General features: G+C 39.5%; 2 protein-coding genes across 3 annotated transcripts; both read left to right on the top strand.

The window, feature by feature from the left end:
- Positions 1 to 176: 176 nt before the first annotated feature.
- On the top strand, positions 177 to 2,480 carry LOC120106560 (heptahelical transmembrane protein 4-like). Of its 2 annotated transcripts, XM_039119527.1 has the most exons (4): positions 177 to 336; positions 436 to 718; positions 873 to 1,158; positions 1,588 to 2,480. In XM_039119527.1, exons 2-4 carry the CDS (start codon positions 441 to 443, stop codon positions 2,239 to 2,241), a joined length of 1,218 nt encoding a protein of 405 aa, XP_038975455.1. In that variant the 5' UTR covers positions 177 to 336; positions 436 to 440; the 3' UTR covers positions 2,242 to 2,480. The 2 variants fall into 2 exon arrangements, with proteins under 2 accessions (XP_038975455.1, XP_038975454.1); XM_039119526.1 differs by lacking the exon at positions 177 to 336 and having other exon boundaries at positions 362 to 718.
- An 8,343-nt stretch (positions 2,481 to 10,823) lies between these two features.
- On the top strand, positions 10,824 to 12,971 carry LOC103711342 (glycosyltransferase 6-like). Its single transcript, XM_026806318.2, has one exon. The coding sequence runs from the start codon at positions 11,001 to 11,003 to the stop codon at positions 12,609 to 12,611; it is 1,611 nt and encodes a 536-aa protein (XP_026662119.2). The 5' UTR covers positions 10,824 to 11,000; the 3' UTR covers positions 12,612 to 12,971.
- Positions 12,972 to 14,581: the final 1,610 nt, after the last annotated feature.

Below are 14,581 nucleotides of genomic sequence, written 5' to 3'. Positions count from 1 at the left end.
TAAGTTTCTCCATCCTGGAGAAACCCTATGGAATCTTCGCATCTAATTTCAAGGATCAAAGCGGAATATAACGCCGGGGATTCCAATTCCTTTCCCTCGTGTCCCTCTCTCTTCTCTCAGCAGCTATAAATTTCCCACCAAAACAGAGCAGTGCAAGAGAGGGACAGAGAAAGGGAAGGAGAAAGCTTCCTTCTTTCTCCTTCTCAGCTGGAACAAACTAGTTTTGATTTATTTACCACCATTGGTTCGGTTTCTCGATTGTTGGGCATTTGGAGAATTGTCGTGAGGGGCTGAGCAATTATTTGTTGGTGGGATAAATTAATAGCCAAGCTGAAGGTTTGGTTCCTTGGATCCTTTTGCCAGCTGGTTCTCCAAGCTTTTGGCTTTGATCTGTTATCTGAAATTGATTTCACCTTATGTGTGTTGGTGTTCCAGATAATATGAGTTTCGAGGATTCCATGGCGGTTTCTGCGGAGGCATTTGAGAAAACCAGCTCTATTGAGAGATCTGTTGCAAGCAACGGAATGGAGTTGAAGGAAGGCGGAAATCAGATGAAAGTATCCAAAGAAGTCAAGTGTGAGCTGGTGGATTTTGATTCTCTGCCGGATTATCTGAAGGACAATGAATTCATCTTGCGTTGCTATCGATGCGAATGGCCTCTGAAGGAGACCATCCTCAGCATCTTCTCCATTCACAACGAGACTCTAAATGTTTGGACGTAAGTTTCATGGTTTCAGATCAGCCTTGCTCTCTGATTGTTCTTTCATTCTATGTTTGATTGTATGATAGATAAGAATGGAATCAATATTTTTGGCTGGTAAAAACTTCACATCCTGTTGATCTCATACTTGCCATACTTTTGCATGTTCCAGGCATTTGATTGGATTCCTTTTCTTTCTTTTTCTGACTGTATTCACTGCAATGATGATACCAAGAGATGCGACGGTCCCGTCCATGCAACAATCGGGTCAACTGACGGAAACCAACTCTTCGATCGTGCAGTCTGGCGTCATTGATTGCCTTTCTTCTCCACTTCCAGCAGGTGAATTAGAGACTACTACGCCAGCTTTAGGAAGTTGGCATGTTCCTGAGCTTCTTGTCAACTGTCTGCCCAAGAGATTCTCCCATGCTGGCAACCACACCGATCCATGTGTTCTGGTACTTCCTCTTATCACCATTACCCGTCGTTAATGATGCCTAGTCTATTATAAATTGCTAAAAAGATGTATTTGATAATAATTAAACAGAAATAAAAACAGAGCAAGGTGGCATGCTTAGTCAAATCTTCATCTAGTACTAATCTATCAGTTTTATATTCATGCGTTTAGTTTAATCATGCTTTTCTTCTTGTACTTGGCCAAAAAAAGCCATAAATTGAGAAATAATTCGACAGTGCAAAACAGAGCAATGATGAATACGAAAGCAAGAACACAAGCTCCAAAACAAGCAAGCATGGGGGGATAATAACTTGGGAAGATTCATATTTGCTCCAAAACCTACAAGCACAACTATTGTTTTGGATGATGCTGTCTTTGCTACTAGGATTTCTACAGAGGCTAATAACTTGGCCATCCTATCGTACCACAGGCAAGCGTGAAGAACGACGTAACCAGCATTATATCGCCACTTCTCATGCAGCCAGTCACTCGCTGGCCCTTCTTTGCCTTCTTATGTGGAGCCATGTTCTGCCTTCTTACCAGCAGTATGTGCCACCTTATCTTATGCCACTCTGAACGAATGGCCTATATTATGCTGCGGCTCGACTATATCGGCATTACGGCCCTCATTGTCACCTCCTTCTACCCTCTGGTCTTCTACTCTTTCGTGTGTCAACCCTTCTACTGCCACCTTTACATGGGCTTCATCACCACCTTTGGGGTGGCCACCATCTCAGTCTCCCTGGTGCCTGAGTTCCAGGCTGCTGATTTCCGGCCGCTGAGAGCTGGGCTCTTCTTCTGCATGGGAGTATCAGGTCTAGTGCCTATAATGCACAAATCGATTGCATTCCATCACCGGCCCGAGGCGATCCTCTCGGCGGGCTACGAGCTGCTAATGGGTACATTTTATGGCCTTGGTGTTGTGATCTATGCTGCGAGAATACCGGAGCGGTGGAAGCCGGGAAGGTTCGACATCGTCGGTCATAGTCATCAGCTATTCCATGTGTTTGTGATTGCAGGAGCTTACACCCACTATCTTGCAGGCCTCGTATACCTCAAGTGGAGAGATATTGAAGGTTGTTAATGGGATTATATATAGACGAGCTTTTGAGACGCCATTCTTTTGTAAACTAAAATCCTTAAGAAATAAGTAATATTCAAGTCGACTTGGAAGTCAGGTCTCTTGAGTTATGTAAGATCAGCGAGAGTGGTATTGCCATTTGATGATTTAAAATCCATGTTTTCTCCCCGGAATTTTAGATTGTGATGTAATGGACTGGATTTTCACACTATGCTATCAAATTTCATAACATTGTGGTGTCATCTTGGCTGCGGATTTGTGCTTATGTTTTTTCCATTGTAACCATGTTCAGTTTTTCCGAAATGAGCTCATGTATCTTTCAGCTTCCAATGGAAATAGAACTACTACCTCAAGCAAGAAAATATGCATAGCTGAAATTAGCCTTCTTTAATTTTTTTTCTTTTGAGGAATGGAAATCAGTATATAGAGAAATGGGTCCCTTATCAATGTAGACTAACTAATTTATTCTAAAAACATGAGTATATAGAGAAATGATCAACAATGTATACAATTAACACCCATTCTTACGTGCTCAGATATAAATGAGTCAGGTGAATTACAATTTCCTCTCCCTTTATGCATACGACCCTACGTATAGGCTCCCTCACTATGACTGAGAAAGTTATGGTTCACACCATTTGTAGATTTGGCACATCTAAAAAAGAATGTACTAGCATCATTCTTATTTATGCTTTTGCACATGTGTGTTACTCAATAACTACATATATATATATATATATATATATAAGCTAGAGTAGCAAATTTTGTAATATTGGTTTGTTCCCCTTTTACAGAGTTCTTTTAATTGCATCGATCATTGCAACTCATCCAACATGCTAAGGTCACTTGGTAAGAGATAATCAAGAAAAACCCGTGACCTCCAACAAATCTGAGTTCTGATGCCATAATGATCAGTAACCAAATAACCCAGAAAACTTAAAATTTATAAGAATGGGTCATGATATATTTCATGTTTAAAATCGACTCCTAAGACTACGGATCCCTAATCTTGCATTATAAATAATCTTGCATTATAAATAAGTATGTGGATCCATCACCTAAGGCTTAGAAGATCTGAGTCTCCTCTCTCTTCCTCTTTCGTGGGGTCTTTCTTCTCTTCTCTTTTTTTGGTGAGACATCTTCGTGCTTAAACAGCATGGACGGAGGTTTATTTATTATTCTGTTGTATATAATTTATCCAATATTATGGTATCAGAGCCAGACCTTTGGCTCATGTTGTTTAGCGTATGTAAAGAACCCATATTTTTTAAATATGTGTAAACCTTTTTAGCTAACCAATGTGGGACTAAAAATTTTCACCCATGAGGGAACTCCGTTGCCATGTTTTAAAGAAAGTTGAAAAGAGTCGGCCACCGGCTCATACTGTTTGGTATATAGGAAAAAGATATGTTATTTAAGCATGCATAAATGCTTTTGTTTGGACAATGTGGGACTAAACCCGCATGTTTAATAATTAAAAAAAAGGGTGAAGAGGGTCTTCTTCTTCCCAACAGCCATGAAGAACATCCGTTGGTTCTCTCCTCGATCGCCAGGAAACTGGCGGTCAGCAGGGAGGGGAGAAGGCGGCGGGCGACCGTCCAAAGGACTCCGGCAGCCGCCGCTGCCGTTTAGGAAGAGGGATCACCGATTTGGCTCCCTCTTTTCCTCCTTTCGGCTGGGGAATAAGATGAAGGAGAATTGGGGTTCGGGTTTCACAAGCCAACCCAAAACCCGAATCCGTTTGGCCAATAATAATAATAATAATAATAAGAGATTAACAGGTTTTGGGTTTTTGGGGTTTCAACTTAAAATCCGAAAATCTGAAAATCCGAATTCGTTTTGGCCTAAACTGTGTTTTTTACAGCTAACCCCCTAATAATAAGTTATTTTGAAAAAGGGGCTTCAGAAATTTATATTTGATCCCTAGAAGAAAATTGGATTACATAAAGGTCCTCAAATATATTTAACTGACCCCTGGCAGTACGTTATTTCACAAAAGGATCTTCAGAAACTTGCATGTGATCCCCAGAAGAAAGTTTTATTACATATAGGTCCTCAAATATATTTATTTGGTCCCTGTACTCAAGTTTTATTGCAAAACAGTACACTGATAATTATATATTTATTCCTGTAATGAATTATTTCATAAATAATCAATTTATGATGAGTTTTGATTATTTAAATTGTTCATATCTGCATATTTTAAAGATGAACAATCTCATGACATTATTTTTCTTTAAAAAAATAGAAAGTTATTGTTTGGGATAATTAAAATGAATTATGATAATTCATATAAAGTATTTATCCCATTAAAGCTTTATTTTGATACTGTTTTTAAAGAAAATGATAATTTGGAAATAGCCACAATATCTTAAATTATTATGACTTGTAATTTTGGATCACATTCAGAGTCGTGAGACAAAATTAAGAGATTAAATGGTATCTAATATTGCAATTAAGTTAATAAAATAATTATTATGCCCACAGAAAAATAATTATTTTATTGTCTTAATTGGAATAAGATAGTGGATTCATCACTAAAATAAGAATTTTCTATGTCCACAGATAATAAAAATTTATTATTTTAGTGTATGATATTTACTAGTCTTATTAATAAAGTAAGTGAATTCAATACATGTTGCAACCTTTACCCACAAGAAGGTTTGAATTTACTTTAATTTTAAAATATTTTATAGCATAATATGTTCTTGGTTTTTGCAATTATTGCCACTACATTTTTGAGTACTGAATCATCTCGAGTTCGATTATTAAGTGGTGATAATTATTCTGACTAGAAAGATAAGATTTTGTTGACTTTGGGGTGCATGGACGTTGATTTGGCACTCCATGTGGATGAACCACCCGTCTCCACGGAATTAAGTTCATCAACTGATAAGGCTTCTTATGAGCAGTGGGAGTAATCTAATCGCTTAAGTTTGATGCTCATTAAATCTTATATCAGTAAAAACATCAGGGGTTCAATTCTTGATTGCCATAAGGCAAAGGATTTCATGAAGGCGATAAAAAAGCAGTTTATTAGCTTTAATAAGGCATTGGCCAGCATCCTGATAAAAAAGCTTTTAGACATGAGGCATAACAGTTCTAAAGGTGTGCGTGAGCAAATTATAGAGATGCGAGACATTGCTGCTCAACTCAAAAGTTTGAAGATAGAGATTTCGAAGTCATTTTTGGTACATTTTATTTTGAACTCTCTTCCTAAGGAATATGGTCTTTTAAAAAATTTTTATAAGACACATAAGGAAAAATGGTCAATTAATGAACTCTTGACCATATGTGTTCAAAAGAAAGAGAGATTAAAGCATGAGACTCTTGAAGTTGCTAATTTAGCACTTCAAGGAAAAGAAAAAACTCATAAAGAAAAAGGTGTCTCTAAAGGAAAGAATGCTAAAGTGTTTTTCAAATGTGAACGCAATAAGGTTGCATGCTTCTTCTGTAAGAAAAAGAGACACGTGAAGAAAGATTGTGCCAAATACAGGAATTGGATCGAGAAGAAAGGTAATCTACTATCTCTTGTGTATTATGAGTCTAATTTTGTTAATGCTCCTAATAATATAAAGTGGATTGATTCTGGTACTATAATTCACATTGCTAAAATCATGCAGGGCTTCCTCTCCCTAAGGAAACCAACGACAAATGAACGATGCATCTATTCAAAAAATGGGATGAGTTCATCAATTGAAGGAGTTGGAACATTTAGATTAGTTTTGCATTATGGTTATATTTTGGATCTAGAAAGAGTTTTTTATATTCCATCTTATTCTAGAAATTTGATTTTTGTTTCTAGACTATTGCCTTTTGGTTATGAATTCAATTTCAGTAATAAGAAATTTATTTTGATGAAAAACAATGATGTTGTTGGTGATGATTTTCTAACGGATTGTTTATTCAAAATTAATTTAGATCCTACATATGAAACTAATTTTTCGAACTTGCATGATGAGATTAATATAAAGAGAAATATTATTAAGAAGAACTCCCCGTTATTATAGCATAAGCGATTAGGACATATCTCAATAGCAAGAATAAAGAGGTTACTAAATGAAAAGATACTAGATACTTTTGATTTTACCGACTTTGGTACTTGTGTGGATTGCATAAAGGGAAAGCAAATTAACAAGACCACTAAAGGATCCAAAAGGAGTTCTGAGACTCTTCAGATAATACACACAGATCTTTGTAGACTATTTATCCCACCTTGTCTGAATGGTCAAAGATATTTTATCTCATTCATTGATGACCATACTCGGTATATGTATATTTATCTTTTATATGATAAGGTTGAGGCACTTGATGCTTTCAAAACGTATAAAGCAGAGGTAGAGAAACAAACTGAAAAGAAAATTAAAATTGTTAGGTCATGCAGGGGTGGAGAGTATTATAGAAGAATCTTGACAGATACCTGGGCCATTTGCTAGATTCTTTAAATAAGAGGGCATAATTACTCAATATTCAATGCCGGGCACAACAAAATGGTGTGGCGGAAAGAAGAAATCATACGCTGATGGACATGGTAAGGAACATACTTAGTCATTTGAATATCCCTGTCAAGCTATGGAGTGAAGCTTTAAAACCGTTGTATATGTACTAAATAGGGTTCCATCTAAGACTGTTCCTAAAACTCCTTTTGAGTTGTGGAAAAGATGGAAACTAAGTTTAGGACATTTACACATATGGGATTGTCCAGTTGAAGTGAGGATTTATAATCCACACATGAATAAATTAGACCCTGAGACAGTTAGCGGTTTCTTCATTAGGTATGTTAAAAACTCCAAAAGATTCGAGTTCTATTGTGCCGCACATACACCTAGAATCGTTGAAGGTAGAAATGCTAAATTTTTTGAGGATCATGAGTTTAGTGGGAGTAATTGTCCTCGAACCATATCATTTGAAAAAATAAAGGAACCAATTGGTGAACCAAATGCTGAATCAATTGGAAATATGGTTGTTTTTCAAAATTCAGTTCCAAATATAATTGAAGAACAACCAATTCAAGAGCAACCACACTCTGAGGAACAAACTCATATGGAACCTCTTATTGAATCAAGGCAATCTTCAAAAATAAGGAGACCAGCAATATCTAGCGACTACCTTGTATACCTTCAAGAATCCAATTTTGATGTTGGACTTCAAGTTGATCCTATTTCGTTTTCAGAAGCCATGACAGGAGATCATTCCTCTCTATACCATAATGCCATGAAGGAAGAGATGGAATCAATGGCTAAGAATCAAGTCTGAGATCTCGTTGTGTTGCCATAAGGAGCAAAAGCTATTGGTTGTAAATGGGTCTTTAAGACTAAAAGGGACTCCTCTAATAATGTTGAGCAATATAAAGCCACCACTTATAGACATACAGATTTTTTGGAGGTTGTCAGATATTTAGATTCAGATTTTGCTGGATGTTCGAATACAAGAAAGTCTACTTAAGGATATTGTGAGGATCCGTGCGGGCATGTGTTTGGTCCCACATTGGTTATTCGTTGGGTAGATCTTGGGTACTTATACAGGATCAAGAAACCCAAATAATACCTTCCGACTAGCCATTTTGGGTGAGCTCCTAAGTTGTTATAAATGGTATCAGAGCGGACCTGGCTCATAATCTATGTGGACTAGGGGACACTGCAGCACGGATCCATTGGGGTTGACCACGGGCTAATCATGGTATTTGTGATTAGATTTGAATGGATTTGAACCCTTAGCCTGACGAGGACGTTAGAACTTGAACGGGGAGAGTATGTGAGGATCCGTGCGAGCATGTGTTTAGTCTCACATTGGTTATTCGCTGGATAGATCTTGGGTACTTATACAGGATCAAGGAACCTAAATAATACCTTCCGGCTAGCCATTTTGGGTGAGATCCTGGGTTGTTATAGATATATTTTTCTCTTGGCTGGAGGAGCTATATCTTGGAGAAGCATCAAGCGGTTTATAACTGCTTCATCAACCATGAAAGCAGAATTTGTTGCATGCTATGAAGCGACTTCATAGGCTATATGGCTAAGAAATTTCATAGCAAGACTAAGGGTCGTTGATTCTATATCAAGGTCAATAAAAAAACTATTGTGATAATATGGCTGTAGTTTCCTTCTCTAAGAATAATAAAAGTGGCAGCCATAATAAGTACATAGATATAAAGTATTTAGTTGTAAGAGATAAAGTAAGATCTGGAGATGTGTTTATTGAACATATCAGTACTGAGCTGATGATTGCTGATCACATGACTAAAGCGAGGCCGGCTAAAGTTTTTACTGATCATGTGGATAATATGGGACTTATTAGCTCATTTGATGTATGATCCTTTCCTCTCATTTTTGTATCCACATTTTGTGAACAATGCTTACAATTTTGATTAATAATACATGACTATGGTTGTGCACATAAAGTTTATCTTTTGTCATGTATGGTATCTTTTGATACATAAAGAAAGAACCCTAGGGGACTATTATTTAGTCATTTGGTAAGATATGGATATATCTTATATTGCAATATATGGAAGGAAATGTCTTTATAATGAGATATAACCGCTATGATTTATGTAGTGGTATTTGTTGATGAAGTTAAAGGTTACATGATTGGATAAATTTAATTTATGGCCATAATACAGTTTCATCATCTTTTTGTTGCTTGGGCCAAGTGAGAGAATGTTAGCATGTCTCCTAATTTTAGGAGACTGATGTGGCCCACTTGATAAGTTTATCCCATATCAAGATAAACCTCATTTAAATGGTGATTAAATCCAATCAAATAAAGAAAAGTTTATCTTATCTGGTGGTTTTCGTGATGGATTGAAACTATTAATGATAAACCTTATGGATAAGGATACGGGTCCCTAACCTAGCATTATAAATAAGCCTATGGATCCATCACCTAAGGCACTCAAGTCCTGCATAGGTAAGAAGATTCCGAGTCTCCTCTTTCTTCTTCTTTCATGGGGTATCTCTTCTCTTCTCTTTCTCTAGTGTGACATCTTCATGCTTAAACAACATGGATGGAGGTCAGTAAAAATTTATTTATTTATTATTCTGCTGTATATAATTTATCCAACATAAGAATAGATAGATAGATAGATAGATAGATATCGTAAACTTTAAATATTGGATTAGTGAGTTGCCTATGTTTCAAAGTGGCTTTTTCTTCTTTTCTTTGTGACTAGGCGTTGGTTCATGTTATAGCTAGGCATAACGTGTTTTTTTAATTAATAAATAAAAAAATAGAGTTTCATATATATAACATATATTTATAGATTTTTTTGATGATTTTGCCTCCAATTTAAATACAACACTAGTGGTATACAAATTTAAAATAATTGATATACATCTATTTAATGGTCATACACATGCTTTTTATTTGTCTTCTATATAGTACTTAATTAGATTTATAGATGCAAAATCGTTGGATGATCCCTAAATGTGCATAGTTTTGGAATCTAAAACCCATGTGTTGCAAAATCAATAATTAAATTGATTTCTAATGCAGAATCCGCATAACAAAAATAAGCATGTGAATTTGGAAAGTTTCTCTTTTATCTAGTTACTGACAAACCTAAAGATGATTCACTATAATCTATACCTCTTCACGGGCCAGCAGCCAACTTAGCCCGCCTGAAGCCTTTTGGGCCCTCTTGGGCTAATATTTTGGGTCTACTGGGCTGGGCTAGGCCGGGCTGGGCTTGAATAATAGGCTTGTTTAATAAATGGGCTAGGTCGGGCATTGAAATTAAAGCTAAGTCTAATTTTGACGTGACGCAGTTTATTTTATTTTTCTTGTATTTTTCATTTATGTTTGATTATTATTATTATGTTGTAGCAAAAGGGGAAGGGGGGAGGAAGGGACAAGCCCACCCCCGCGTAGCAGCCCCCATTGGCTCCCACCTCGCCAGGAGAGTATTCGATGCGGGCAGAAATGATTGTGTGTTGGGCATCCTAGCCGGTTTTACTCATACCCTCTCCATCCCTGAGCTCGGCTCGATGACCCCTTTGGGCTCCGGCACGAACTCTCCATTTAAGTACGTCACATCGGGCACCACTGAGGCTACCAGCGGACCAGTAGCCCTTCCAAACCCCATATCCGAGTAGGGAGCATCCGGTCTTCTCAATTTAATCGACGCCCGCGCATTTCGAACTCAGAACCACTTGGTTAGAAGTAAGACCCCGTTCCGCTGAGCTACCACCTTAGTGGTTTGTTTGATGTATTTGTATATTTAATTGACAATTATTGTTGATATGTCAACTTAGTGGGATAATAGATGTAATATATATTTATGAAAATATTTAATTGGTCATATTTAGTACTTTTAATATATCTTTAAGTATTTTATAGCATTTTTTAAAATTAATGAAAATGATTAAAAAGTCCAAAAAGCTTGAAGCCATGGAGCTTGGTTCTATTGTTTGAAAGCTCAAATTTTACAAAAAAAAACAAATTTTCAATGTCTCAAGTTGTAGAAAATTTCTAAAATCTAAATAGAAAATAATTCTGCTAGATAGATAAGCTAATTGAAACCAAACACATAAATTGATTGCGGGCATTTTTTGCAATTAGTTGCTGACAATTTACACTTAGTATGTAAAACTTTTTTAGCTATATTAGGACAGCCTAATTTTTCCCCGTAGATTATCCATTGATTCATGGAATGACAGATTCGGTTGACCAGTCATCGAATCCAAAATAGATTGAAGAAAAACGGTTGCCTTGACCCTTCAACCGCTCTCGTCACCCCCTCTTTCTCTCTCCAACCGAGGAAAATGGCCAAAGATTCTCAACAGCGAGCGCAAGCAGACGCGGTTGCCAAATCCCTCCTCCGTCCGGCAAGGCTTTCTCTCCTCGCCGACCGTCTCGTCTTCTTCGGCTGCGGTGCTGCCGTCGCTCTCTTCCTCTACATCGCCCTATACTCCTCCCTCACTCCCATCCCCTTCCCCGACTCCAACCCTTCCCCTCCTCTCGCCTCCCACGCCTCCACCCAACCCCAAACTCCCCTCCCCGACCACCCTTCCACCATATCCCACCTTTCCGCCCAACAAAACCATTCCCCCCTCCTCGAACGCCAAGACGAGCAACCATCCATCCCCACACCCCAAAACCAGACCTCCTCTTCCTCCTCCTCCTCCTCCTACGACGACGACCCACCCACCGTCTCCTCGAAACCAGAAACCACTCCTCTCCCCAAGCCCTCCTCTCGATCTTTTTCCAGACGCCGTACTTCGTCCACGAAGCGCCGTCGCGATCCCCCAAAGGCCCCCCCGAACCCCCCTCCTGGCGACCCCCAGAACTCCACCTTCTACGACGACCCCGACCTCTCCTACACCCTCGACCGCTCCATCTCCGATTGGGACGCCAAGCGCCATCAGTGGCTCCGCCTCCACCCCTGGTTCTCCGCCACCCCGGACCGCGTCCTCATGGTCACAGGCTCCAAGCCCGGCCAGTGCTCCAACCCCACCGGCGACCACCTCCTCCTCCGCTTCTACAAAAACAAAGCCGACTACTGCCGCATCCACGGCTTCGAACTCTTCTACAACATGGCCCTCCTCCACCCCTCCATGCCTGGCTGCTGGGCCAAGCTCCCATTAGTCCGGGCTGCCATGGTGGCCCACCCGGAGGCCGAGTGGATCTGGTGGATCGACGAGGACGCCGCCTTCACCGACATCGAGTTCCGTCCGCCTTTCGACCGCTACCGCGCACACAATCTCGTCGTCCCTGGCTATCCCTACATGGTCTACGAGGAGAGGAACTGGATCGGCCTCAACGCCGGCGTGTTCCTCATTCGCAACTCCCAGTGGGGCCTTGACTTCCTCGACTCATGGGCTCGGCTGGGGCCACAGACACCGAACTACAAGAAGTGGACGAAGCTACTGCACTCGGAGATCAGTGGCAAGGATAGCGGCGACTCCGATGACCAATCGGCGTTGGTGCACCTCTTAGTTAAAGACATCAAGAGATGGGGGAACAAAGTCTATTTGGAGAACAGCTACGACTTGCATGGCTACTGGGAGGCTATTATTGGGAGGCTGGATAATATAACGGAGAGGTACAAAAGGTTGGAGAAGAAGGAGAAGGAGTTGAGGAGGAGGCACGCGGAGAAGGACACCGTGGGGTTCGGAGGGACAAGGGAGTGGTATTTGGACCGCGAGGTGGGGATGGGGCCGGCGGAGAGGAAGAAGCGGAGGCCGTTCGTGACGCACTTTACGGGTTGCCAGCCCTGCAGTGCCGGCCACAACCCGGCCTACACATGGGAGAGCTGCTACGAGGGGATGCATCGCGCCCTCAACTTCGCCGACGGCCAGGTGCTTCGGGCCTACGGGTTTGGACGGCCGGATATAAACAACATCTCCAGCGTCCAGCCGCTGCCCTTCGATTAATTACCCTCCCTGCCTCCACTCCGGCTTGAGAGCATTTTGACTCCAGTCCCGTTGGACCTCGTAATACCATAGTTTCATTGTTACAAGCCGTGGGGTTCCTGCGTTTTTTATTAATTCTCTTTTTTCTTTTTTTTCTTTTGGTTAAAGAATAGGGATGATTGGGTTGAACTGTTGAAGATTGGGGTAGACGCAGGTGATGGAATATGATGTAAGTATGATGCTAATATACATGCATGCATTATTCATTTTACAATGTAATCCGCTAGGATACGTGACTTGGGATGTTTTGGAAGTTGATGAAACATCTACTGCATGTTATGCCATTTCTTAGCTGGTACAATCAACTATCCAATCAATTGGCTGCAGAGAATGTATATTATTCTTGAAATACTTTTGATTGCTAATTGAGTGCAGTTAAATTTATGCATTTTTTTGGTTTTTATATAAGATACACATACAATCAATGCAACATTCATCTCAATTGGACGTCGTAAAGTTATAATCTTCGAAAAGTTATAATCCATCGCCATCTCATTTGATTCATCCAGTCATTGAGTAACTCATGGCTTTGAGAAAGAACATGGGTCAAATGTAACATGTAATTCCACATAACCATTGCATGAAATTTACAGGTTTGAGAAAGAACATGAGCCAATATGTCTTTCAATTCCGCGTAACCATTCCATTAATTTAAAGGTTCGAGAATGTGCATGAGTCTAATTTACCGTTTTATTCCATATAACCATTGGATGAAATTTGAAGCTTCGAGAAAGAGCAACAATCTAATTCTTATTTTTTACACTACAAAAAAAAGTCCCTGAGCTGACTCTTGAATGCCGATGCTAGAGACATGCGTCGGTAAATTTGGCTCCCGTGTCAAATTTGGCCGATACGTCTAAGGAGCATCGGCAATTTAAAAGAACAGACCATATTATGGTCGAGTGAGAGGTTATGGCGTTAGAATTATCCCCACTCAGTTGTCTGCAGTAAGCCAATATACCCAAGATGCCAGACAAAATGGTAGCACTGCAAAGGTTTGTAGTCCAAAGAAAGAGATAGCATAGATAAAGTAGAGATATGAGACACATATAGATGAGATAAGGGAGAGTCATAGGACCGAAATTGCGAAGTTGAAGCAGACCCAGGAGTTAAAAATATAATCTTTGCAGGATCAGCTTGACCAGATTTCATCGGTTCATCGATAAATAACTAAATCTATTTGAATATTTTACTTAATTATAATGTATTTTTGTACAAGCATAATGACTTTCATATTCTTACTTTCTAAAGTGTGTTTTTTTTCTTGTAGGTTGCTAATACTTCATCTACTCGTAGAGATGATAATGTCATCGACCCCTGATATATTGTAGATTGTTTATTTAGAATTTTGGTATATATGTTTTTAATATTTTTCAAGTACAATATAATCAAATATGATAATATGAATATTTTGAATGAAAAGTTCTTGTTTGTGACGTGACTTTTGTTATATAGGTGATTTAAGTTGTGTATTTGTTGTGTTGGAAAGTAATGTATACAGGTTTAAAAATTGCTTTTATAAAAAAAAATTTAAAAAAATAATCACTATTGTTGACACTTTTAAGCGTCGGCAGTAAGCAACCTGGCACGCCTTTGCCGGCGCTTTAAAATGTCGGTAATAAGGAAACGGGCACGGCACAGCACAGCGGGCCGACACCAACGCTATAGCCTATAAAGCATCAGCAAAGGCCCTACCTTGGGCCAACGCGACTAATTAGCATTGGCAGAGTCCAAGGCAAGCCGCCTAAGGAAGTGTCGGCCTATATTTGCCGACGCTTTTAAGCGTCGGGAAACTGAAACAAGCCGACGCTTAAACGCATCAATATAGACTCCATTTATATCGATGCTTTCAAGAAGCGTCGGGAAAAAAGTCCCACCCCCACCTGCCCACACTTTCACAATGCTTTTGGAACCATCGGCACGAACTTTGC

The sequence above is a fragment of the Phoenix dactylifera genome, unplaced genomic scaffold (genome assembly GCF_009389715.1).
Source record: "Phoenix dactylifera cultivar Barhee BC4 unplaced genomic scaffold, palm_55x_up_171113_PBpolish2nd_filt_p 000566F, whole genome shotgun sequence".
In the NCBI taxonomy this organism is placed as follows: domain Eukaryota; kingdom Viridiplantae; phylum Streptophyta; class Magnoliopsida; order Arecales; family Arecaceae; genus Phoenix; species Phoenix dactylifera.
Note: the sequence above shows the minus strand (reverse complement) of the source record. Positions and strands in the feature narration are given on the sequence as shown.

Bases quoted from the DNA above. Each gene is read 5' to 3' on its own strand.
- LOC103711342 (XM_026806318.2), top strand. From the start codon at position 11,001: ATGGCCAAAGATTCTCAACAGCGAGCGCAAGCAGACGCGGTTGCCAAA.
- LOC120106560 (XM_039119526.1), top strand. From the start codon at position 417: ATGTGTGTTGGTGTTCCAGATAATATGAGTTTCGAGGATTCCATGGCG. The intron at 719-872 runs GTAAGTTTCATG...TGCATGTTCCAG, and splicing joins GAGACTCTAAATGTTTGGAC to GCATTTGATTGGATTCCTTT. The intron at 1,159-1,587 runs GTACTTCCTCTT...ATCGTACCACAG, and splicing joins ACACCGATCCATGTGTTCTG to GCAAGCGTGAAGAACGACGT.